Source organism: Pelecanus crispus, chromosome 10 (assembly GCF_030463565.1).
Source record: "Pelecanus crispus isolate bPelCri1 chromosome 10, bPelCri1.pri, whole genome shotgun sequence".
NCBI lineage: Eukaryota > Metazoa > Chordata > Aves > Pelecaniformes > Pelecanidae > Pelecanus > Pelecanus crispus.
The window spans coordinates 37478256-37502128 of record NC_134652.1 but is presented as its reverse complement, the minus strand read 5'-3'; the positions used below and the strand labels follow the sequence as shown (position 1 = coordinate 37502128).

Below are 23873 nucleotides of genomic sequence, written 5' to 3'. Positions count from 1 at the left end.
GATACGACTGAAACAATTATGTATACATACAAGGCGTATTAGTGCTGCACATTTCAATGGTACAAGCAATGTGAGGAGCTTGTCTGGCATCTTCATTGGCGTACACACGCTCTTCTCCTGTCACCAAGTCACATGGCACATTCTAAAGGAATTCAGAAAACTCATGTTCAGTTTCTTTAATACAACGGAATCCCCTTTCCAAAGGGGAAAAAAAAAATCAGTTTCTTAAAGTAGCTTCTAAGACAGTATAATGGAAGCTATCCAGAAAATAACTACTCAGACTTTTGGGACTTGTGCCCTGTATTTAAGTCCTATCAGACTGAAGGGTATAATGAAGAGGTAGTATCTGTAATTAGATGCCCTCCCCTACTCCTGCATGAGATTACATCTTCCTCTGAGCATTTCAGAGCTGTCACGTCTGCAACAAAAGAACTGCAGTACAAGGGGATTATAAAGCAAGGCCCAGCAGTGAAGGAGTCTTGCAAGCTCCAGCCTCCTCCAGTTCATGTGGCGATCGCCGTGTCAGGCATCTCACCTGCTGCCTTCTACTCACACAGCAAGAGTTCATGAGGGCTAGCTGTGAGAGACAGCGGGGGCCACCACCCTCTGTCAGCTCTATGCTCGCTGAATCTCAGGCAGATGGCTGCTCCTTCCGTATCTACAGCCACCTGTAGAGCCATGCAGGAAGCCCTGTTTAAGCCTCAAGGGCTACAGAAGATCCACGAGCTGCCAAGTGAAAAGTCCTCACACACACTTAACACTTGGGAAAAAAGTGCAGTAACTCTACTAACAAGGAACATCGCTACATGGTACCCACATTCACTACGCGGTACAGGTTACAGATATATCCTAGGACAAGCCAATCTTTCTTATGTATTGCTTTGATAAATCAATAATAGGAATTACAAATTCTAAATCACAGGCTTATCAAAAAAAGAGAAATCACAAGATCATTTGGTAGACACTACTGTACATACACGCTGCATTAACACGTGATGTGTTATTGTAATGCTTCAGAACCGGTGCGGTTCCATGTAGCTGGAAACACACTGATAAGGAGCCTTCAAAAAGATGCTGGAAGCAAGAAATAAACGTACTAAATGACAGCTTCCTCTAGGGACCTGGTATAGGGCACTGCTCTTCAACTCAACACATCTCAAGCTGCAGAACTTTTTATTAGATGGTTGAGTGAAATATATTTAAACATTGAAGCAGAAGGTTGAGGTGACTTAAGCAAGGGTAATTTCTTGCATCCAAGCTAAAATAAAGGTCACGGGCAAAAGAAGTCATGGTTTCCACACTGAAAAAAGCTAATAGAACCTAGCTAAACGCAGGGAGTAAAAATTACGGGAAAATGGAGGCAGATTACAGGGATGATTGCACGGCATGTGCTTTGGAGGAAGCAATGTTCCATGTGGGGAAATGGTCTTCCATTCTGCATGCCTAAAGCGGAAATGCACAACCGGTACTCAGCTGAGCTGACACTACTGCAAAGCAAAGGCACCCGTTCACGCACTGCTTCACGGACCACCTCAAGCAGCTACAGTACTTTACAAACATGCACTCATGAGACTGTTCCAGTACTAAGGATGTAGGTAAGTAATATAACATACTGACAGCATCGTTACTCTTTTGGAAGATCTCATGAGCCAGAAGTTTTAGTGGACCGCAGTATATTCCAGATTTTGCTGACAAAAATCTCTGGATAGCATGGTAAGTTTTTCCACTGTTTGTAGGACCAGCATGGAATATTATCTTTCTCTGAATAGCCCTGGCATCTGGATACCTAAAACATACACAAAAAAGCAGATCTGTTGAACATGTATCTGGTGTTCTGGATACTGATTCAGGGGAAATTGCAAATTAGCTTAAAGAGTTACTTATTAATAGCCTTTTTAATGTGTGTTGAAAGCAGAAAGATCAAATTCTTAAACAGAGACAAGTATAAAGAGGTTACTATGTCTAATACATTAATCTTCCAAATCATACAATGTTTTAATTGGATTTAGAGTGGAATTCACATTGTGTTCAAAATTATTCTCATTACTATGCTCTCTCTCCTTGGGCATATTAACATTTTCATGTTCTGGCATGCTACCTCCCAAACAGATACAGCCAGATGACAGCTTTCTGGAAAGGCAGTACCAACTCAGCAACTTTCATAGCTGATACAATCTTATTTTCCTTTTAATTGATTGCAATGTATCTTGTAACAAAGATAAGAGTTACTGATAGAAATTATTGTAAAAACAGAGGAATGGAACTGAAAATACAGTGCAATTACACATCATAAAGCTTAAGTCCATAGACTATGAAATTCTATGACGTTAAGAAAAGAAAACACTTCAACCACTTAAACACACTGACCAGTTGGGCGGCAATCTTAAATCACTGATCTTGCGCAGATCATCCATGCAGTCCAGCATCGGAAAGATCTGCTTTGCATGCCTCAGGAAAAATGGAAAGAGATCATCCACGTGACCTAGAAGACAAACCCATTTAAGAAAGTTTGCATGCTTGTCTGAAGGTGTGTATCTTCATAATAAGCTTTAAAAACAAATTCTACTACTTCCACCACACTTATGTAATTCTTTCAACTTCTAACTCTCTACAAATTTCAATAATTATCTCAATGGCAGAAAGGTAAACTAACACGAGTACAGGGACTCATTAAGCAACATAATGCAAATACAAGAGTATGAAAAAAAAATCTCATTTCAGTATATTCACTCTGGTTAGCCTACATGTCTAGAGAACTTCTAAATAAAATGAAAAGCTATGGAAAAGTTGGATGAAAACCAGCTTTTCTGCCCTAAGAAGATTTTAGCCTTCTTTTCCTAAATTCATGTGCTGCTTTGGAATAAAATAAAATAAAATAAAATAAAAGCTTTTAAAATGCTTTTATGAATAAACAGAGGAAAAAAAAATAGTTTGCAGCTTCCCTAAGCTACCAAGACTTGGGATGTTGGTTCAAAATTGTGAGTGTCCAAACCCTAGGTGAGAAAACAGAAATAGAAAAATCAACTCAGAAGAGACATCCAGGTTCACTCTTTTGAATGTTTGCAGAACAGACATGTGGCCTTAAAGATCTCACTTCAGGTCACACTCCAATTGTCCAGCTCCCACAGAATCTCAAAGAACTGTCTGCATCTAAAAAGCTTTTATTATCAAACACACACATACAAAAAAGCAGTGTTGGTTTGTTTTAATTGAGAATTAAGTGTTCAATGAATCAAAATTTTTGTGAAAAATTTAAAGAACTTAAAAACTGTAGAATTTTCAATTATCATCTTTGGACAAGCAAAACCCAACTAAAAAACTTCAAAATTGCCACAACAACCAACCCTTTACACTCCTATATATGTGAGTTTTAAGGCATACATAAACAATGCTCATATAAGTAAATAAAGAGTAGAAGGGAGGAAATCCCGTGGAAGATCTGGTGCACAACTAATATAAAAAGACATTTTAAATTTCCTACGACGGTAAATATTTAAAATCTACAAATCTACACGTTTCCGTTTTAAGACAAAACTAATGGCCACTGTAACCTTTAAATTACCATCATTAAAAACACACCTACTCTGCCAGAGTTCTGCAGTTCAAACGGTGAAGAAGGCTGTTTCTGCCGTTACCAGCTAGCATCACCTCTTAGTTAAGTGCCGTTGATTACAGCACACGATGCAGTAAGGAAGCAAACAACGCTCGCCTCCATTAGTGCCACAGGGAAACACAGCAGTCACAGAGCTGTGTTCCCAAGTCCTTAAAGCCACCTGACTGGGAGAAAGCTCTCAAAGTGCCCCCTAGTGACTACTAAATTTTTAAGGGAGGAATAAATGGAACAGTACTGTTTTCATTTCAGCACTGAGCAGATGCTATAAAACAACCGGCTGCTTCTTGCTAAGACCTCCACCTCTTCTGTTTCCACTTTAGAAGATTTAGGGACAGAACAGTCCATAGGATGGGCACAAATGTTTCTGACAGGGAAGCAGTGATTTTTAACCTCTTTTACAGCACAGTAGGGGGGTCCACAGGTACGTAGGTAAGCATACAGGTCAAAAACAAGAAAAAAAATGCATATGTTATTTTACAAACACTCCAGATACTTGCCTGCACCACAGCATATATCACTGAGAATAATATGCAAATCAGCACTCACAGAACTGGATTCCATGATATACTTCCTAAAGCTTATAAACGCTTGGTGAAACAGGCGAGCTGCCAAAAAAAGGAACAAAGTGAGTGTGACTGGGATCACAAAACTGTATTTGTAAACACCCAACAAAACACTGAAGTAGCCCATTAAAAACCTATACCTTGACATGAGATATTACAGGTAAATATAACAGTTATTTGAACCGAGTGACAGAGACAACCTAAACAAGCAGTGTGCTGAGACCCATAAAACATCAGATCTACCTAATACCATATCCAAATAGAAAGAGATTTCACATTAAAAAAAAGAAAATATCTTAGAACATTTTCTTACCATCTAATCCATTTTCTGCTCCTAGTCTTTGGATTTCTTTTCTTTTGTAGAACTTATTTAAGCTTTTTAGAACTTCACCTGCAGAAAGAATAACATTTTTTTAGTTTGCTCAAATTTAAATCAATTCTGCTGACCCAAAAATCATGCCTCATAGTCTCATTACTTTGGAGAGAGGGAGTCTTTGCCATGCTGAGCAGACTCAGATGATTTCTCCCTAAATTAAACACAATCGGTAATTGAGCCTATTGTGGAAAAGGACAAACTTAAACTGCAACAGGGTAAGAACTGCCATGAAGATGAGGTCAGTATTTGAGAGACACTCTCCCTGGTACTTGATAGAAAAGCATGAAGGTGGGAACCTGCAGCCAACATGTTATGGAACAAACTAATTAAGGTTTTGGGGTGGGTTTTGTTTGCTTTTTATCAGCACCTATCAGGAAACATCAGGTTTTAATGTGAAAAGTACATCTGCTTAAACCACTTGGTGACAGCTTTTACTAAACATCCTGAGGGACCTTCTTCCCTCCACACCGCTTCCAAGACACACTCTCCAGAAAGATCAGGCAAACCAGATGCAGTATTCTTCCTATTTCTCAGGTTAAATAAAGGAGAAGAAAACTTAACAGACTTTCTTCATATATATCACAAATTACTCAGATTTGTTTGTATAAAATCTCTTATTATAAAGTTATTAATAAACGCTTTCCCTCCCCTGAAAGGCAAGTTCAGAGTTGCAACAAAACTGTATTTACTAATGTACACTCTGAATTTAGTTTGTTAAACGTTAGTTAAATAACAGTGGCAAAATTGTGTCCCCTCCCCATCTATACAATCAGAAACTCACACCAACCTAGCAAATATCATGAGCACCTATCCATAAACTTATGTTATTCTCAAAATTCAAGTCTACAAACCCTATATTATAAAATGCTAGGACTGATACATAAAGCAGCACACCACTGGTCTGCCAGCACAAGTCACTGAACACAACACTGCCAAGCTCTACTCTCTGCAATCAACTCTGAAACTCTTTGAAATCTCTGTCACAACATGGAAAGCTTCCCATGAGAGCAACCTTGCCTCTTTCGAGAAAAGTATACTCTAGAACAGAGGTAACCCACTTCACGTAATGAAAATCATCAGGTGGCAAGAATATGGCAAAAGTTCAACTGTAGGCAAAGCCAGAAGCACAAGAGAGAGCAGTGGCTACATCCCATACCCCATGCATGGTTACAGTAGTCTATTAACGGATTAACTTACAGTCTGAAATGTTCACAAAGGTAACTAAGCAAGACTGTCAGCAGGCTTACATTTACTACATAGACATCCACACTCTCATCAGAAAATGTTTCAGAGCCTGGAAATCAAAGACAGATTGGAAAATACAATGTTAAAAGAAAGCACAGGGCTAAATTCTCTTCAGAGCTTCCATGAGAAGTTGTAACAGTTAACACATCCTCAGCCATGTATCTAATTCACAACCTACTGGCCTTACTACAAGATTAAAAGGTCAATACCAGAACATTGGTTACTATCCAAGGCAACATGACATTGGGACCATTGCAGCCCTCAACATCCAAGGTCGCAATCCTTCCAAGCACGAATACTTGTCTTAACAATAAGGTATATGGAAACAAAACAAAGCTGGCACTGCGGTCCAGCTAGACATGCCCATGTTAGCTTAATCCAACCACACGTAGTACTAACTATTTCTACAGCAACAGCTAGCAATCACGTACATACTCAGGAGATCGGTGTCCTGCCCCTACCATTACCCCTTTTTACCATTCACTCCTGTGTTAAGATTTCCCTTTCTTTACCGTTTCCTCATTCTAGAATAGTAGTTTATCTCTTACTCCTCAATTACTTTGACTTCTGAGCGGCATTTTTTAAGGTTCTGTGTAAAAAGATGGCCTCACTCTGCAATTAAGTTCAGAAATTATGCAGTTAGCCTCCAATGTATCAGGGTTCATTTAGATGTTTCAGCCCTATTTGCAGGAAGACTTTTCAGTCATTTTCCTGCATCTGAGATGACAGCAGTCCATTTCAGTAAGCCTGCATGCTACCACGGGGGCAGCTGAACTGCTTTATTTTAAAACTCCTCCAGAACTATTAGACTTCTATTGTCCAGTCCAAGTGACCTTGTGCATCTAACTAATCCACTTACTCAGGCACCTCTTGTTTCTGATGCATGAATTGCTGCCAACAACCTCATCTTTCCTAGCTTACATTTCTTCACCAGTAAGCACAGCCCCGTGGTCTGACAACTGAAGCCACAGAACTGACGTTCAATATGACAACTGAGCATTAGGGCTCCAAATCAACAACCACGTCAAGGATTCTGTGAAGCCACATGGCACAAAGTGCCATGATCTTTCATATTGTTTACTTTTATTTAAAAATGATCAGTGGATCATCTCCATACCAGGAGGCCCACATTCAAACCAAACCTAATTTGTGCTGCCCACTGACTCGGCAACATTCAGGCCTGGTACTGAAGATCGTGAAGCCAGGTACCAATCTTTCAACCTCTGTACCGAGAGCAGATCACTTACCTTTACCACATCTTCTCTCATTGCTCTTTAACACTCCTTTCTTTTGATACTACATGCATGAGCAGACCTCGTGTCCCTTTCAGCCTCCTATCTAATTTTAACATCACAGTTTCTGTTTTTCCATAACTGCTCCTTAGATATTTCACTATAATGTGCTCATGTATTACCTACTCACTCAACAATTAGCTTGTTCAAAGAGGCAATCATACAAGGGGGTTAGCAAACACCTACTTAGATCTTAAATCATTCCCTCATACAGTAATTTCATATTGTTCTATTGTTACCCATAACAGTGTGCATTTGGGCTTTTCACAACAAGGACATCACCATCACACAAATATATCAGAAACCTTACTAATGTAAAAGCAATGAAAGGCTACAGAAAGACCTATTCTGCCACAATCTCTGTAAGAAAAGCTCAATAGCAAAGCTCCTGCTAACCGTAACCTACTTGATGCACCAAAATTTATAGCATACATCACCGCTCACAAGGATCCACTTCCTATGAAGTAGAAAACAGATGTAGCCATGAATGAATTCCACTACACACCATGAAGCGGCAGGTTTGTTACAAAGGTTTTGCAAAAGTAAGCTTCTAAAAAGGCTTCTGTTACACTGACAGTGTTTGACTAGTGCGAAAACTATAAGCACTGTCTCACTTCAGCAAGTAACAAGCTAACAAGGTGATTCATACTGGAATTATGCACACTGTAAGTAACAAAGTTTCTTCACAAGCTGTAATCAGAAAGCCTGTAAATATAAAGTTTTCTTTACTGAATCTAGTTCAGCATTTGACAGAGTATCTTCATCCAAACTATATAAAAAAAAAAAAAAAGACGCATGATACTGTGTGTGGTCAGAATCTGAGACGGGGAAGCAGAGGAAGACTATTTATTTCATAAAAAAGAATGGATGATATTTGCTAAGGAAGGTCTTATTCAGTTTCCTCTTTACCATTATTGATGGGTTTCAAAATACAAAATTACTGACAGCACTACAGGCCAACAAGCCAGACGAGCACCGTACTGGTCACCTGGCTGGTATTCCTTGGAAGCCTCACATGAAAGAACTTCAGGCTGTTTGAAGTAGTGAATTTTCACCTGTGGGAACACAAATAATTTCAGCCAATCTGTTCTCTCTCAACAATTTAGCTGAGACCAAACAGATTCTATATTTATTTTCCCAGGGCATTTTAGTTGTAACTTCGAAGAAATCCAACATAACTGCTTTTCTAATAAACGAGACAAGTAATGTACAAGTAAGATGCCACCATTCTTATTTATTGGCATCTGAAGAACGCACTACTAATTTAAGACGACACTCAAAGACAAGTCTGAAAACAACACAGATTTTTTGCATTGTAGCCGTTCAGGATTTTTCCTCCTAGCTAGGCTTTTTAGCTGTCAGGGCTCGGTATTCTTTTCTTAAGGGCTCTGAACAAGTTATGATCATTTTCCCATGTTTCCTACACCTGGGGTTAATACAAATAATATGCCATCAGAACACTTAATTAGGAGAAGATAGAAAGAAAAAAAAAGGTTCCATTTACACCCTCAATGCTTTGGGATCACCAAACATCAAAAGGAGCGAGAACTTGTTTCTTATTTATTGAGTCTTTAATTATATAGTGTTCTGGCACAGCTAGATAAAATAAGACCATTCCTGAGCAGAAAACTGAACACAGACAAAGAATGAACAGGATGTATGGTTTATAATTAAAGAAAATACTGAAAAAGCAGTTACAATGCACTTAATGGTTCTTGAGATATAACTACGTCTAAAGACATCAAAGAACAGAAGTGTAGAGCATCTAAAGGTTAACAACAGATTTTCTTGTTTCCATTTAAACATCAAAAAAAATTAATGTGTCAAGTAAAATGACAGGATACGTACCTAGCAGACACATAAAAGAGAAACTTATAAAACATTGAGAAAGATGTTATTTTACTTCAAGACTGAAGTTTAAACTCCTACTCTGCTTCTGACATACTCGGCAGCTCTCATAACACAGAGAGCACTGAAGCGTAGCTCTTGACACAGCTTTCGCAGCTGACACACAGAAACCTACACTTAACGTTTACTTGCTCATGCTTTACAGTGTGTACACCCAACAACGCACAAGCAGACCTGTGCTGTCCTAACTGAAAGCGATACTTAAAGTTTCTAACACCGATGGCCAATAACTAGAAACACCGAATGCTTTGCCCAGTTTTAATCTAGGCACATTCACACAGAGACAATACCCTTCCGTCCAGAACACGACTATTTAAGCTCAGACACAATTATGGCTTCTGAATGCCACACAAGATTCCAGTTTAGCTGTGGGTCCTGCCCTCAGGCTGAGCACCTTTCTCCTGAAACAGGGAGTGGAGGAACTAGGCCAACAGATTTTTCCTCCACACAGGGCACGCCTAACAGGCCTTCATAAAAGCCTCACTGTCGGTTGTATTGCCTCACCTGACAGCTTTCATCCCACTTCCACCTTGGCGGGCACGAGCAGCTACCCGGCTCAGACAAGCCGCAAGGAAAGACCCCCCCCCGCTCTCCCGAGAGAAAACCCCAGGCCACGGGGTACCCGAAGGGAGCGGCGGGCCCGCCGGGGGAGGCCAGGCGACGCCGGCCCACAGGGCTCCGGAGGCGGCCCGCCGGGGCCCGCCGATTCCCCTCAGCCCTCACGAAGACCCGGCTGCCGCGGCGCGCGCCGCCGCCCCTTCCCGCCGCTGCCCAACGGCCGCCGCCGCCTCGCGCTCCCTGCCCAACGGCCGCCCGCGCTCACCCTTGTCGAGGGGCCGCGTGAGCTCGGCGCCCACATCTTCCTCGACCGCGTCGCTGACGGGCCTCAGCGGCACGGGCACGAAGAGAGAGGTGTCGGGGGCCCGGCAGCCGCCGTCCCCGCCGACTGAGGAGGAAGAGGAGGAGGAAGAGGCGGCGGCGGGGCGCAGGCGGGCGGGGGCGGCCCCCCCATGGCGGAGGACGAGCCCCGCGCGCGCCGGGAGCCGCAGCAACGACCACGCGCAGCGCCTCATCGGCAGCCAAGGGCAGCGGCGGCGGCGCGGGGCTGCTGCGTCATCGCGCCGCGACCGCCCGCCCGCCCGCCGCACATGCGCAGCCGCCCCCTCCCCCTCCCCGACGGCCTGCGGGTTCCGGGCCCGGTGCGCGCAGCGGAGGGCAGCCCGAAGCGACAGGCGGTGCGGCTGCAAAGGGCAGAGCCGATGAAGGAAGACGAGCCAGGTGTTAGTAAGAATATAGCTGTTTTAATTCAAAGAGCAGCTCGGTACGTTTCCCGTTTATTATACACAGTTGCACAATCTGAGGCTGGTTAAATACAATCAAGTTTTCAAAATCTCTTGGAATCGTTTCCAGATTACAACATGCAAGTGACCATGAAAATATTTGGCTTTTGACTTTATTCTTTAAATTTCTGAACAGGCACTTACATGAGGGAGTTAAATTTGCTCTCAAAGATACCCACGTTACAAGTATCCTAGCGTAAAGTACACAGAGTCTCTGTCTGCTTTATCAAAGTGCCACAGTAATAAAACAGTTCTTACAGAAATGTAATTCGATTATTCACTTACTCATAAAGTAAGGTTACCAGTGACACTTGCACCGGAGTCGAGAAGTCTTGGTTTAAAGGCCAAGTGAACCACAAGCGCAAGCAGCCTTCCTTCCACGCAGCAGGCTTCGTTTTACGCCCAAGCCACGCGTCTGATAACAGACTACATGCTCAGTTGTGAACAGATGAAGGCTAACTCCTTTAAGCTATTTCTTCAAACGCTAAATGCATATGAGATGATTAAGACAAAAGATCTGCTGTGCCAGACAAGCTTCTAACAGTTTTAAGGCTCGCCTGGCTTCAAAATACCTTTCCAGAAGACCACCAAAGGCTTGCTTGCCCTCGTAACAGGCCCGGGTGGACTAGGAGGGGGGTGTCCTTTGAGGACGTTTCGCCTCTCCCATCAGGACAGTGAGGAGACAGACTGTGAAGACAATGGAAGCATGAAGCCAGGAGGAACCACGTGGTTTCATGTATTTGCAAAATAATCAATGTTACCAGTATTTATTTCATCAGTAAGAGATAATTACCTTCAAACGCTTTACCTGCTCACCACCTGAAGGTGAAATCATGACAACATCTCTACCATCACTAGTTACTGGGCAATGAACCCCCCCCGAAGTCAGGAGTGACTCACATGAAAGGCTTAGACAAGTATGGTAGAGAGAGAATTCGGGGAGGGAGGGCAAAGATGCTTCCTAACATTCTTTGCTACTGACAGATTCAAAGCTTCTGAGAAACCTCAGTAAGGTGCCTGAAGGCTCCACAGTTATCATAGTCACAGTGCATATACATGCAGTTTCAGTTAAACCCTGTCTTAACGGTAATTAGAAGTCTTAGGACAAATTCACCGTAAACCTTGATTTTTAGTGTGATTTAGTCAATTGTGTCTTACTGTAGTTTCAAAACAAAACAAATGCAAATAAGCAACATTGGAAAGAAACATGCAATAAACAACATGAGAGAAGGGAAATGCTTTAGTCTACACTGTATAGGTGATCAGCAAAAATCAAATACACCAGCCTACCATGCATGGAAATAACTAGATTTAAGCTTATGTATATCCAAGTGCATATAACATTATCAAATAAAAGTAAATGTGCAGTATAAAATAGTAGCTTAAGAAAGTTCCAGTGTTTGAGAAAGCACTTTATTTTAAATGTATATACATACTTGAATGTTTAACTGAAGAATGCTTTAGTAGTATGGTAAATGCAGCACTGCAAGATGAAGGAAGACAGTCATAATGGGGATTTTGGCCGCCTTCTCCCACAGGCTGCTGCCATCTTTAACCTGCTGAAGCGAACCATTGCAAAGTTTTTCACCTTATACCAGTTCACATTTCGGGTTGCTCAGCAGATGCTTGTGATTCTGGAGATTCAAATCGCTGGTGAAAGTTTGTTCGTTGTTTCCTCAGCTTCTCAGGAGCTTTTCTCCATAAAATTATTTCCTATTTGAGGAAGCAAATACTTTTGAAACCATTGTTTACCATTAAGCCAGCAGAATCAACTATCTTAACTTCTTGACTTCTTTTAACTTCTTTAACTTTTGGGGGGGGGGGGGGGGGGGGGCAGCAGCAAACAAACCACAAAAACCTCTACATCCCCATTACTTACAGAACAGTGCAGTACATATGGAAAGTAACAGAAAGATGATGCAATTAAGTTTACATATTTAGTTACTGCCTGAACACTTACCTTTATCAAATCTCGAGCAGTCACCTCTTCCTTAACAATCCTACTCCCCACTTTAATGCTATTAAAGGGTCCAAGAAATTTTTCTTCCTCCCTTTCTCAAAATCCAAAGCCCATCATAGCCATTGTATGCTCCACCTACCTTTTGTTTTCAATATTTAATTGTATTGCCTTGTCTATTCTTTAGAAGGAAGATTCTGATCTAATCCACATAGCTTCATTCCAGTGACCCTCTGTGCTATTCCTTTCCTCAGCATGTCCTCAACTTTTGTTACCTTTTCAGTCAAATGTCTTAGCCCTTATTACAGTTTTGCAATTTTGAACCTGGGCGAATGCTGGGAGGGCAATCTATCTGCAGTAGTTTAAGCAAGCAAGCAAACAAATGCACCTGTAGCTCGTTTTACCCATGAAGCATTTTGTCTGGATATTCACAATGCAAGGTTGTTCTGTGGCACTGAGCATCCCAGCCTTGCTGAAATAGTACCCATCATCCCCCTGGCTCCTTTTCACAAGCTAACATTTTCTATACAGTTTCCAATACACTCACCAGCACAAATGCTTAAGGCATACATGAAGCACAGGTGGCTTCTAATGTGTTGAACATTCAAAGCAACATGTAAAACAGCCCAGATAGTCCTGCACCAAGACTGAGCATACCTGTTGTTTGAAGTATCGTCTGTCTTCTTCGTCCACAAGCACTAGATTTAAGAAGTATCTCACTGAAAATTTTTTGTTCACATCCCTCATTGTTGGAGTTGGATCATAGCCTGCTAAGAACAGTCTTATAGGAATTGATTCACCTTAAAAAACAAAGATTTGATTAGTTCCTTAAAACTGGATGTCATTAATGCAGTTTCAGAAGACATGCAATATAACAGCAGTTTCCCAAGCACTGTCTGTGCCCCTTCCTTGGTTTAAAAAAAAAAAAAGAAAAAGAGACAAAAAAGAGAAAAACACACACCAAAACCCACCACAAACATAACACTGAGCACAGAGGCAAGTGTGAAATCAAAAGTGGGAACACTTTCTCAGCGGAAGCATGGTAGCCAGGCAAGACCAAAGGATCAGGATCTTCAACTCTCTAGAGCTGGTCTGCTCCATGGAGTCAGGGATGAACCAGAGTGATAAAAGCATCAGTCATAGAATTTCCAATAGTAAATAAAGGGTAAGAATTACTAGGATCCCAAGCGAAATGCCTTAAGTCAATGAAAATATCTGCTTTGAATAGGAAAATCCACTATCATTTCAGCAACCTAAGGAGCAGCATGGCTTCTCCAAGAAAAAAAATTATACAAGTCATCTCCTTCCCTCCAGGTTTGTTTTTTTAGCCTACAGTTTTAACTCGAAAATGCTTACCCTTTAAAACAAGCACAGTTATTTACCTTTAACTGGTGCACCATCCATTATTTCATACTTTGCAATGGTTTCCGTCTCTGTTGTGGTACTGGGTCCTGGTGAAACAAGTTTTCTGTGAGAACACACACTTCAGTTTAAACATTTACAAAGCTGTATCACAGCATTTTCTACTCTGCAGCATTTCAATTACACAACACTGCATTTTCTGCTTTTGTCTTGCATAGAAGTTACGTACAGCTAAAGCAAGCAAAACCCTCTCCCAGGCAGAGCATCTCCTTACTCTCTCCTCCCCACACTGACACAGAAGAGGCAGTAGCCAGTGCTTCAAAGGAGCCCTGGGTGTTCAGGCTTTAAGTAAGGGACAAGCATGCAGGGTAGGACTTGTGAAACAGTTCTGTTCGGTGGGCAGTGCTAGCGACTGATACTTTAGGCCACAACCAGACTAGAAACCTGAAGGGTTATCACCCAGCACAAGAGCCACATTTCTCCAGAGCCTAGGATGAAGAAGCCAGAGCACCTAATTTAGCCACAAAAGCCAAAAGTAGAGCTTTCTGCCCCTCCTCTATTGCTACGGAGGCTTCCTCATTCTCCACACAAGCAGCTCACTAGGGCCCCTGCCACTGGGGAACGAAGTCATGAGCCACAAGCTCTTACTGCCTTCCTAGTTCAAGGGTGTGCACGTCTCATCGGCAATAATCAAGCTGTTTCTGCTTCAAAGCCTCTTGACAATTCCATCGTACCAGTTTTAGGCTGAAAGCGACACATTTCTAGAACATGGAATTCATGCTAATCTTTACCAAGCCCACTTTAACAGCCAATATCTGCAGAGGCAAGGGGATCTCCAGGATGCATTTTACACCTTTTTCCTTGTTCATTCTCTAGCAAAGCTGCTTAAGCTGCTGCATATTTATACCCAAGTTCCATCAACAATGGTTCACATTTATAAAGCCAGCCCAACATTCACAATCCTGGAACGATGCCACAGACCTTAGGTAATGCTGAGTACTAAGTATGATTACCAAAGCACAAAATGCAAATGGTAGTCAAACACCAGTGAGAAAGAAGCACATGGAGCACCAGTTTAGCCAAAGCCGCAACTATTGACTTCACTCTCCAGGTTTGCATAAGGCTCAACCGGCATACAAGTTGCCATTTCTTTTGGACTTTGTTTCTCTTACCAATTCCAGTAATCTCCTTTTTGATCAGCTGCAACTCCATGTGCTGAATTTTTATTCTCACTAAGAGGAAATAAATTTTTCCAACAATCACATCCTTTAAGTGATACCTTTAAAAGAACAGAATGGGGGTTTTCATTAAAGAATAAAGACAACTTTTACACCTTCTAGAAAACAAGTTATACAGGCAGTTACCTTATCTGGACTGTTAATTACACACAGCTTGCTTCCCCACTGAGCTAAGCATCTCAGCCAGACCAGTGCAATTAGCAGCTTTCCACCACTGCACTATTAGTAAAGGAAGTACTGTAGTTATATTCAAAAAGCTTAAGTGCAGAAATCAAGTCTTAAATATTTTCATTGAAAGTGTTGCTTTACATTTTAACTCTTCAGATGCCAGGATGCTCATCGAATATTACATACTCTACCTTTTTATCCCGAGATATTTACTTGAATGCGTTTTGTTCTAAGCGACACTTACTTTGACTTATTGTATTCAAACTCTATATGAAGACAGTCTTCAATGCCTACTTCCATTTTAATGGAGTTGTTTACATCTGGGTACGTAGCAAGCTGGTGAACAATCAGATCATATTCTTTCACCAAGTCTGACAGCCGTCTCACTATTGTCACTTTTAGGAAATACCTAGAAAGCAAGCCACCAAGTTAGCTATAATTATTCAGAATTGCAAAAAGCCCTTATGTTCTGAAATACACATATTCTTTGAAAGACAAGAATACATTCTCTTAAGACTTAAGCAGAAAAGGGTAAGACACCAAAATACAAGACAAAACACTTATAGGTGGAAATGTGGAGGGGGTGTTGATTGCTTGTGTTTGGGTTGTTTTTTTTTAAAGGAGAGACATGGACTGTTTTCACTTGATTAAACTGAAAGAATTTGATCTACACAAACACCACTGAGCAATTCCAAATAAAGTAGAAAAGATTACATTATAACATAATCTCAACAAATCCAATCAAGGCACACTAGCTACTGGCTGTTACACATCTGATTTGAAATCCAAAAGGAGGAAGGGGGGAAGAGGACAGCATAATTGCTAAATTATGAATTTGCTGCAGGGGCAGAGGGGAGAGAAGGCTTAACAGTTACAAACCTCAGTCTGACGTTGGCACCAATGTAGGATTCATATGGCTTCTCAACCTGCATGAATTCAAAGTCATAGCTTCTGTTTTGGGTCAGTTCTCCGGGTAAGGCCAGTTCTTTCACTAAGTTTACAAATTCATGAGTATTGCTTTTGTCATTGAAGAGCTCTAAAGTTGAGAAAGTTAAAGGAAAACGTGTTTCAGTGTTTGGTTTTAGCAAATAAAAACCTGCAGGAGCAGGTGGGAGAGGACAACAGAAGCAATTAATTTAAGTTACACATATCTGACCAAATGTTTTATCCAGTTTTTCCAAAGTTATCTTCAGTTTCAGCAACCTACAGTAAGCATTCCTAAAGAACTAACTGCAATGAACAGAACACATATTTGAAGTTTCACTAGCATGGCATCTTTTTTTAAATGACAGTTTAGCTAGCTTTAATAAGTACTTCTTGCCTTGCTTTCTCTGTAATTAGCATTGCCCGATTTTGGCTTCCAGCATTATTGCTGAAGGGACAAAATCTAAGCAACATCAAGACTGGCTCATTTAGGACAGGGCAGTGATCCCAACTGGTATCCCGCAGATCAACACCACCTATATGGTTTATTATTACTACTAGTCTACAATCAAATGGCTTATTATGACCACTGGTCTAAGTCAATCATTTGGAAACAAGTTCTTAATACGTATGCATAGGCACACCAGTTTCACAGCAACGGCATCTCCTGCCCCCAGACCAGTGTCATCATTATTCATCCCTAAGTCTACATCATGCAATTCTCACCAAGATAAAAACTTAGGAAGTTAGAAAAAAAATTAACATTACCATAAAAAAAAAATCCAAACACCTTGGTATATAGAAATAAGCTTCTCTACAATTCACAACTGAAAATATCAGCTAAGAACATTGGTGGTAGTTGGTTTTACACAGACTGAAGCTTTTCAGAAGAAAAAAAAAATTACCTAAACACACCAACTCCACAGTTTATCATTGCCAATTTGGTAGAAACTGACACTAACTAGTAATTGCTTATTTTCTAATATGACTACAAATTATTTAAGGTGTACTTTGCTATAACAAGCATTTATGTAATACAAAGTTTACTTACTGTTGCTTATCCAATACTTTTTGTGCCAGTCAGAAAAGTCATACTCTGAAGAGCTGGTTTAAAATAGGTCTTTGACATGCAGCTGGAGCTAGTCTCCAAGTAGCACAGAGACAGATCACACTACTGGGATGCTTTTTGTATTACTATATTAAAACTTGAAAGGACGCAAGAAGACATGGGCAAGTACAAAAAGCAGTAGCTTAAACCACTGCTGCATAACTCTGAGAATTTCTAAAGGGTAGCACAATGGAAAGTCCCAAAAACACAAAAAATTCAAGAAATACTACATCAAATTAAAGTAATTCAGAGAATAAAATTTATGCAAAGTAGATGACGAACAGCCTGTACAGCTATTAGAGGACAACAGACTAAATGAAGCTGATATATGTAAGCTCTATTTTTTCCCTACCTCTATATGCCTCATTCCCATCACACTGCTTCTTTATTCTGAAAGTTTGCTTTTACAGCCCCACTGATCAAAACCTCAAAGCATAAAGCAACAGGTGTCAGAATTCGGTGCTACGTAACAGTTCAGACATAGGATACTGGAGCCTACCGACTGATCAGAAATAGAGCATTTGTGAAATTCTAATCAAAGTCAATTGTACGATGCTGAAACTTGAAAATTTACTTCCAAGGTGGACAATAATGCAAACAGCCCTCTAACAGAAGGAATGAATTCTAGCATCAGCATAAGGGTGCAGGGGTTACCTCAAGTGATACAAAGTTCGACATGATCAAGATTCTTTATAGTTCAAATCTAACCAGACTATGATAGTTATAAGAAAATTAAGTTTTTAACATTAATACCACATTATCTTGCTAAAAAGCACAGCGATCCTCCAAAGCTTCAATACTATTTTATGTTAACAGTTTAAAACTATGTTTTAGAAAACCAACCACCAAAAAATTATTTCAGAAGTGTTTTTCTATAGGCTGCCCCATCGTTTCTTCTCTATGCTTCTTCTCTTTCAGAACCAGAATTAAAGACAGACAAGAATTAAGAAGTCTGGCACAGTAGGTACACCTGATATTTTGGCTTGGAACCTTAAATACAGGCAAAACAAGGCACAAGCAGGAAAAAAAAAAAAAAACACAATCAAGTGCTCCGATTTTGCTTTTTACATCAGGGTCATTTCATCATTTATAGTCAGAGGGAAGACTGTGTTTAAGTTAAAAATGAATAGTCTGAAATATATGAAGCAGAAACCATGTGTGCCGTGGTCACAAGTTTAGCAGTTTAGTTTTTAGAAATCTCTAGTGGCTCTTAATCAAACTCTTAACTGGTCCAAGACAGACGGAATAGTCACCATCCCAGTCTTCCCTCACATGTACGTATCTTCCCTCCCGGTGATTTTCTGACCAGCACAAATTAGTACATCACTTGCATTAAAATGAGTAGGATATAATCTTCCTTTGGAACTTGTCATCTACTAACCTGATCAGGTTGCAATGTTTGACCCAAACTGCTGACAGTCACAAGTGCAAAGTTCCATAACCCACACACACCTAACACCCCTTTTACAGCTTCAAAACTCACCGATTTGTCCTACAAATTCAATTCTAATTCCTTGGTGCTCTAGTCTCTTCCCATGCTGCTTAAAGGAGACGTTCACCTACCAAAGCAAAAAAACTACCAGTTAAAGCTTTTCAACACTTTCACTCTGATACATGGTCTCAGTAAAAAGGAAAGTACATTACTACATGCCTATGAAAACTGAGACCTCAACAGCACTATCTTGAGCTTGAAGGCAACCAAATCAAACAGCTGATTATGAAATTAAGCATTACCCAGTTACCACTAAAGCATTTAAGAGAAAATCTAATCATCCACAAGACTGAATTTAATAAGTAAGCTTGAACTTTCAAGTCCCAAAATTAAGAATCTAAGCCAGAGCTTCAGTAGAGTTCACATAAGCCAGTTGTGACCCCCTTGCCGTCTTTGAAGGCAGAGAGCTTCAAAGCATCTTCTGACAGTCCCATCTGGAAGTCCAAAAAAGAACTGCCATGAGATGCATTCTTTTCAAGCCAAGTGAACTCAAGTCCCTTCCTCAGCAGACAGCTAAGCATTGGTGTTAGAGAAGTCAATGAAAAATAACAGATAATGAAACCTACTATCAAGATCTGCATTCATGAATTTGATTCTCACTATCAGACCTAGCCTCACAAGAAAAGATTCCATAAGGTTACTTTCTACAGAAACACGTAACTACTAAGCATATATAATGTTTCATTATGAGGTAGCAATGACCAGAGAAACTCCTGTACAGTACATCATTGATACCTGAGCAGGAAGTAAACCACTTGAATAATCTATGTGGTGAAAAGAAGGAGAGAGGTAGGGAGAAGTTGTCCAATAAATTACTGGTCTTCCAAACCTCCTCATCCCACTGGGCTTGTGTTTGCCAAAACTCATCAGGCACCTCCCAGGCATTGCCGATACAAGCAAGAAGTGCTCAGGCCCGTGAACATACAAATGCTAGTTCCCTCAGTTTCCTGAGTTTGAGGCCCATCTTGTCAGAGTTTCACATCCATGAAAGGCTCTTTCTAGAGAACCAAGATCTTAGCATGGAAAGATATCTTAAGAGCAGGAAGATACCCAGTGACAATAGGTCAGTCAAGATTGAAGTAGGTATTTAGAAGTCAATCTCAGAACCCAATACCTGGCTCACGTTTCTTGGAGGAAAAGTAAGCCATAATAGAAATATTCAGAGAATGAGAATAGCTCCAGTAAAACCGGAGCGATGGCAAGGGGTTCCTAGGTGCAATACTAAAACTACAGGAACCCCTTTGGCAACCTCAACCCCCTTTTTTTTTTTTTTCCCCAACAAAAAACCTCTTGTTGACTTAGCAGCCAGGTGAACGTAGTATGTTGCTCCTCTGATGCAATTCCAGAAAGCACTTCAGGGCATGAAATGTAACGCTTATCTTCAGGGTATGCAAAGCAGGTTGGCTGTACCAGCCAAAAGTTACTGTTACACATGTCAGGTTGTGGAGGGGAAGCAGGGGGATCAAGTTTGGAACAGTTTTCTTGTCAGAAGCAACAACTGAATTGCACACAGTTGCACAAAAAGCTTATTCATAAATACAAGATGACCAGAAACAAATAAATGGCTACCGTTCAAAATGTTCAGTTTTATCAGTTGCCTGAATGACCACAGTTAAAAAGACCATATATAGGAAAACACTGAAATTGCAGCTCTTGCTTATATCAGTTTTTCATTTAACCTCCTATATGCATCTGCATGCCAGGATCAGTACAGTAATTAATAGTTACTTTAAAAAAAATTACCTTTCCCGAAACAGATTCTCCATCATAGAAGAGAAAATGCTTTTCTACTTTACCATCTTCTGTTTTGATTTCTGCTGTTTTTCGTGTTTCAGCATCAGTAAGAATAACATCAATCTCGCAACCAGGACCAAAAAAGCCTCCAAGAAAACTCTGGAACAACAAGAATTAGGTAAGTTACTACACAGTGGACATTCCATTTTAAATGCGGTACTTGTAGCTGTACACTATACATTGGAGAGAAACATTTGCACTCCCATGAAGTTACAAAGTCATTATGTATTAGAGACCCAAGAAATCGCGATGACAGAAGACAGTTGTTCATCTAGCAAGTAATTTGAATCAGCTCAGTAACAAACAGCAACAGCTCTTACAAAATATAACATTTACAAAAAAGTGCATAGCATAATTACCACTACTACTAGAGTAAAATACTAACAAATATTTAAAACATTACTGTTGCAAACACAACTTTGGTTTCTGTCACTGCAAAGTTTCCAATCACTTTAAAAAATTAATAATTTTTAAACCACACTTCAAAAAAGATAATGTTTTTAACAATTTCTTCCATCTGGTTTAGGATTTCAGCTATTACACCAAGAAATACATACTGTTTTATACCCACTATAACTTACTGCATAAACAGCAGTAACAAGGATGATCAGAAGCAGGAGGAATAACAGAGCAAAGTAGGGTGAAAAGAAACAACAGCAGGGGATACAAGGCCTAAAGCACCCCCTGGGCTGGCAAAGGGGAATAGGGACTTCTATTTGCTGCCTCTTCCTACACTCCATAGCTCTCTTGGCAAATGAAGAGAGCACTAGCAAGTTCAAGAGGCAGCAGTTCTTCACGCAATCTACGTCAGCTGCACAACTCTGCCATCAGATAGAGCAGATGTTACAAGTTTACCCATACTACTGCTCCAGACACCAACCCATTATGAGCATTAAATGTTTGTCCTCACTTTACAACAGCATTCCCTAGGCACAAACTTTTGACCAGCACCAAAGACAAGCAAGTAGGAGATACCATCCTTTGACCTCGCACAAACATTTCTTACAAGAAGCTGCAAAACACATTAGCGGTTCTATGGGAAACTCAGCAAGATTAGTACAAAAGTCCACATTTTCTCCTAAGAATTAGGCACTAATCTGCTTTGATGTACTACAGCAGACAACACTTCACTGGTTCAGTGTGATTTTGGGGTTTTGTGGAGAAATTACACTATGCTCAAATGAAAGCATCCACTTCAAGTAGATGAATTTGGTATGCATGAAACAGTTGTTCTCACTTCACCAATTTAATCTCAAAAATTGAGCGAGAACACATTTCAAGACATTCTGGGGACCTGAAGTTTGAAATGTAGCATTAACAACAAAAAGTCTACAAGCAAGTTTGATCTGAATGCTGCTGCCTAGCAGCAGGAACACTGAGTGACTTTTTGCTTACCCCTACAAGTCAAGCAAAGACATGGTGCAATTTGAGCTATAAAACAGCGCTTCACAGAAGACTAAAACAACTCTGTATTTGTTCAGATAGCAAGCGGCCCTAGTTCAAGCCACAAAGATGTATGGAACTAACTGAAACCTAGTTAGTTGTATCTACTTCACATTCTCACAGGAAAGCAGAAGCAGATGAACAACAAGGCGGTCAAACTAAGACCAAATGATCCTCCAAGTCTCTGCCAAGCATATATTCACATTAATTGCTGAAACAAGAAATAAAACTTTGGGTTTTTTTAATGACTGCACACTAGAACCATTCTTGCTTTTTGGCTCCTGGGGAAGGGGGAAGAGAGAAAGAAGAAAGTTTCAGTGATAGTTCCACATCTTTAGACTATTTTAAACTGTTACACAGATTACTTTCGGCCACGACCCTATTTTTTTTCCTCAGAAATTCTGCATTTGTTCTCCAGATTAGCCTCGTACTTTTCCCCCCCCAGGCTTTAAATAAACACTATACAAGATGGTCTCACAGTGCCTTCCGAATTACAAAGCTGTACCACCACTTAAAGCAGTCAGCCAGGACTAACATTGGTAACACATCACTTCTCAAGACACTGCGTATGAATATTTCAACTGTACCCCTTAGAGATTAGCCATGATCTCATCCAGCAAGGACAAGAACATATGGAATAAACAAATCAACAGCTGGTATCTCCTCCAGTTGCTATCGAAGATACTGCTGCAGGAGAACTATGCAAAACAAGAAGTATTTTGAGAAGCCATCATATGGCTTATTAGGTTACAGCTTAAGAAAATGAAGAGAGAGAACTAAGGTTTTCAGAAGCTGGCCAAACGCTAGGCTATGTTCCTGATTTCATGCAAAAGACAGACGCTGAAGATTTTGCTACATCAGGACCTAAACCTGCATTCAATCCTTGTATGTTATAGCTGTACTAAAGGACTCACAGGACTTCCAGCAGCTGATAAACGGTGCAGAAATCCCAGCCTCAGCTCCACATGGGGCCCTAAAAAGCTTCTGCATGTCCAACAGAGACGCACGTTAAGGAATCCACACGCTTCAGAAACCCAAAGTGCGTTGATCTAGCTGATTCTTTAAAGGATGTATATATATTTTTAAATCTACACATGACAGCACACTGAGCACTTTGCCTAGGCCAAGCCTGCTAAGCACAAAGTACCTGCTGGCTCACCAGCCCTGAAGGATTACTACCAACCGCTGTCATTTTAAGCACTGCCTTACGGGACTGCCGAAAAGATTTACTCACCTTTCCAGGACTACCCCACGCGCTTTCCCTCACCTTTCCAGGACTACCCCACGCGCTTTCCCTCACCTTTCCAGGACTACCCCACGCGCTTTCCCTCACCTTTCCAGGACTACCCCACGCGCTTTCCCCAAAGCCTCCCCGACAACAGCCACGTAGGAAAAATGGAAGCCGAGTTTCACCACTAAACCTCGTCTTGGCGAGGGCATGTGCGCAGGGTGGAGCAGCAGTGCAACACCCCAAGCCTCAATCCATAAATTATACTAAAAACACGCCAAACCTTTGTTTTTCGCCGCCTCGGCCCTTGCTATTTTGCCAGGTCTCCCCCGAGGCCCGGCCCCCCCCCCCCCCCCCCGGACAGGAGCGGCTCCCGCAGGGAGGCCGCCGCCGCCTCCCTGCCTCCCTCCCCGGTGCGGGGCGGCCGCCGCCAGGCCCGGCCGCAGCTCGGAGCGAGGGGGGGGGAGCAGCGCGGCCGCGTGACGCAGGCCGGGGAGGGGGCGGCCGGGGCGGAGAGGTGTCACCGGGCGCTGCGCAGCCGGGCCGGGGGCGAGGGGAGGGACAACCGGCGGCGCCGGAGGGCAAACCGCGCCGGGCGGGGCGGCTCTTCTCACGCACAGCCCGGAGCCACAGGTGGGGAGGGAGGGGAAAGAGGCACCGCCGGGCCCAGCTCGCCCCAGGCCTCCTCCTCCCCCTTCTTCTCCGCCGCCGCTGCCGCCTCAGGCGGCGGGCGCGCGCGGAGCGGCGGGTAACGGCCGCGCGTAACGGCCGGCCCTCGCGCACTCACCATGGTGCCTGACCCTCCGCGGCCGACTCCCGCCC

The 23873-nt window shown here is 41.7% G+C and overlaps 2 protein-coding genes across 6 annotated transcripts in view; both read right to left on the bottom strand.

Moving 5' to 3' along the window:
* Positions 1–11801, bottom strand: part of SUPV3L1 (Suv3 like RNA helicase) — a 20910-nt gene extending 9109 nt beyond the window's left edge. Inside the window, exons 1-6 of one of the 3 annotated variants that reach the window (XM_075718010.1) lie at positions 11774–11801; positions 4490–4567; positions 4111–4218; positions 2368–2482; positions 1618–1786; positions 31–142 (exon numbers count right to left, since the gene is read on the bottom strand). In XM_075718010.1, the coding sequence (XP_075574125.1) occupies positions 31–142; positions 1618–1786; positions 2368–2482; positions 4111–4174 (460 nt within the window). In that variant the 5' untranslated portion in view covers positions 4175–4218; positions 4490–4567; positions 11774–11801. Of the gene's footprint in view, positions 1–30; positions 143–1613; positions 1787–2367; positions 2483–4110; positions 4219–4489; positions 4568–11773 lie in introns of those variants that run through there. The other 2 variants (XM_075718008.1, XM_075718009.1) reach the window with 2 other exon arrangements.
* Positions 10279–23873, bottom strand: VPS26A (VPS26 retromer complex component A). 3 transcript variants are annotated; one of them, XR_012831447.1, is made up of 10 exons: positions 23839–23873; positions 20330–20479; positions 18578–18653; positions 15942–16098; positions 15307–15471; positions 14829–14935; positions 13677–13745; positions 12952–13094; positions 11774–12050; positions 10279–11024 (listed from the first exon to the last, which is right to left on the bottom strand). XR_012831447.1 is itself a non-coding variant. In XM_075718011.1 (9 exons), the coding sequence occupies exons 1-9, from the start codon at positions 23839–23841 to the stop codon at positions 11937–11939; spliced, it is 984 nt and encodes a 327-aa protein (XP_075574126.1). In that variant the 5' UTR covers positions 23842–23873; the 3' UTR covers positions 10279–11936. The 3 variants fall into 3 exon arrangements, 2 of the variants coding, with proteins under 2 accessions (XP_075574126.1, XP_075574127.1); XM_075718011.1 differs by having other exon boundaries at positions 10279–12050; XM_075718012.1 differs by lacking the exons at positions 20330–20479; positions 23839–23873 and adding an exon at positions 19322–19809 and having other exon boundaries at positions 10279–12050.

Coding starts and splice junctions, on each gene's coding strand:
- VPS26A (XM_075718011.1), bottom strand. Junction 14,936..15,306: donor TTTGAATACAATAAGTCAAA/GTAAGTGTCGCT, acceptor GTTCTTTTAAAG/GTATCACTTAAAGGATGTGA. Junction 12,051..12,951: donor GACGATACTTCAAACAACAG/GTATGCTCAGTC, acceptor TTCCTCAAATAG/GAAATAATTTTATGGAGAAA.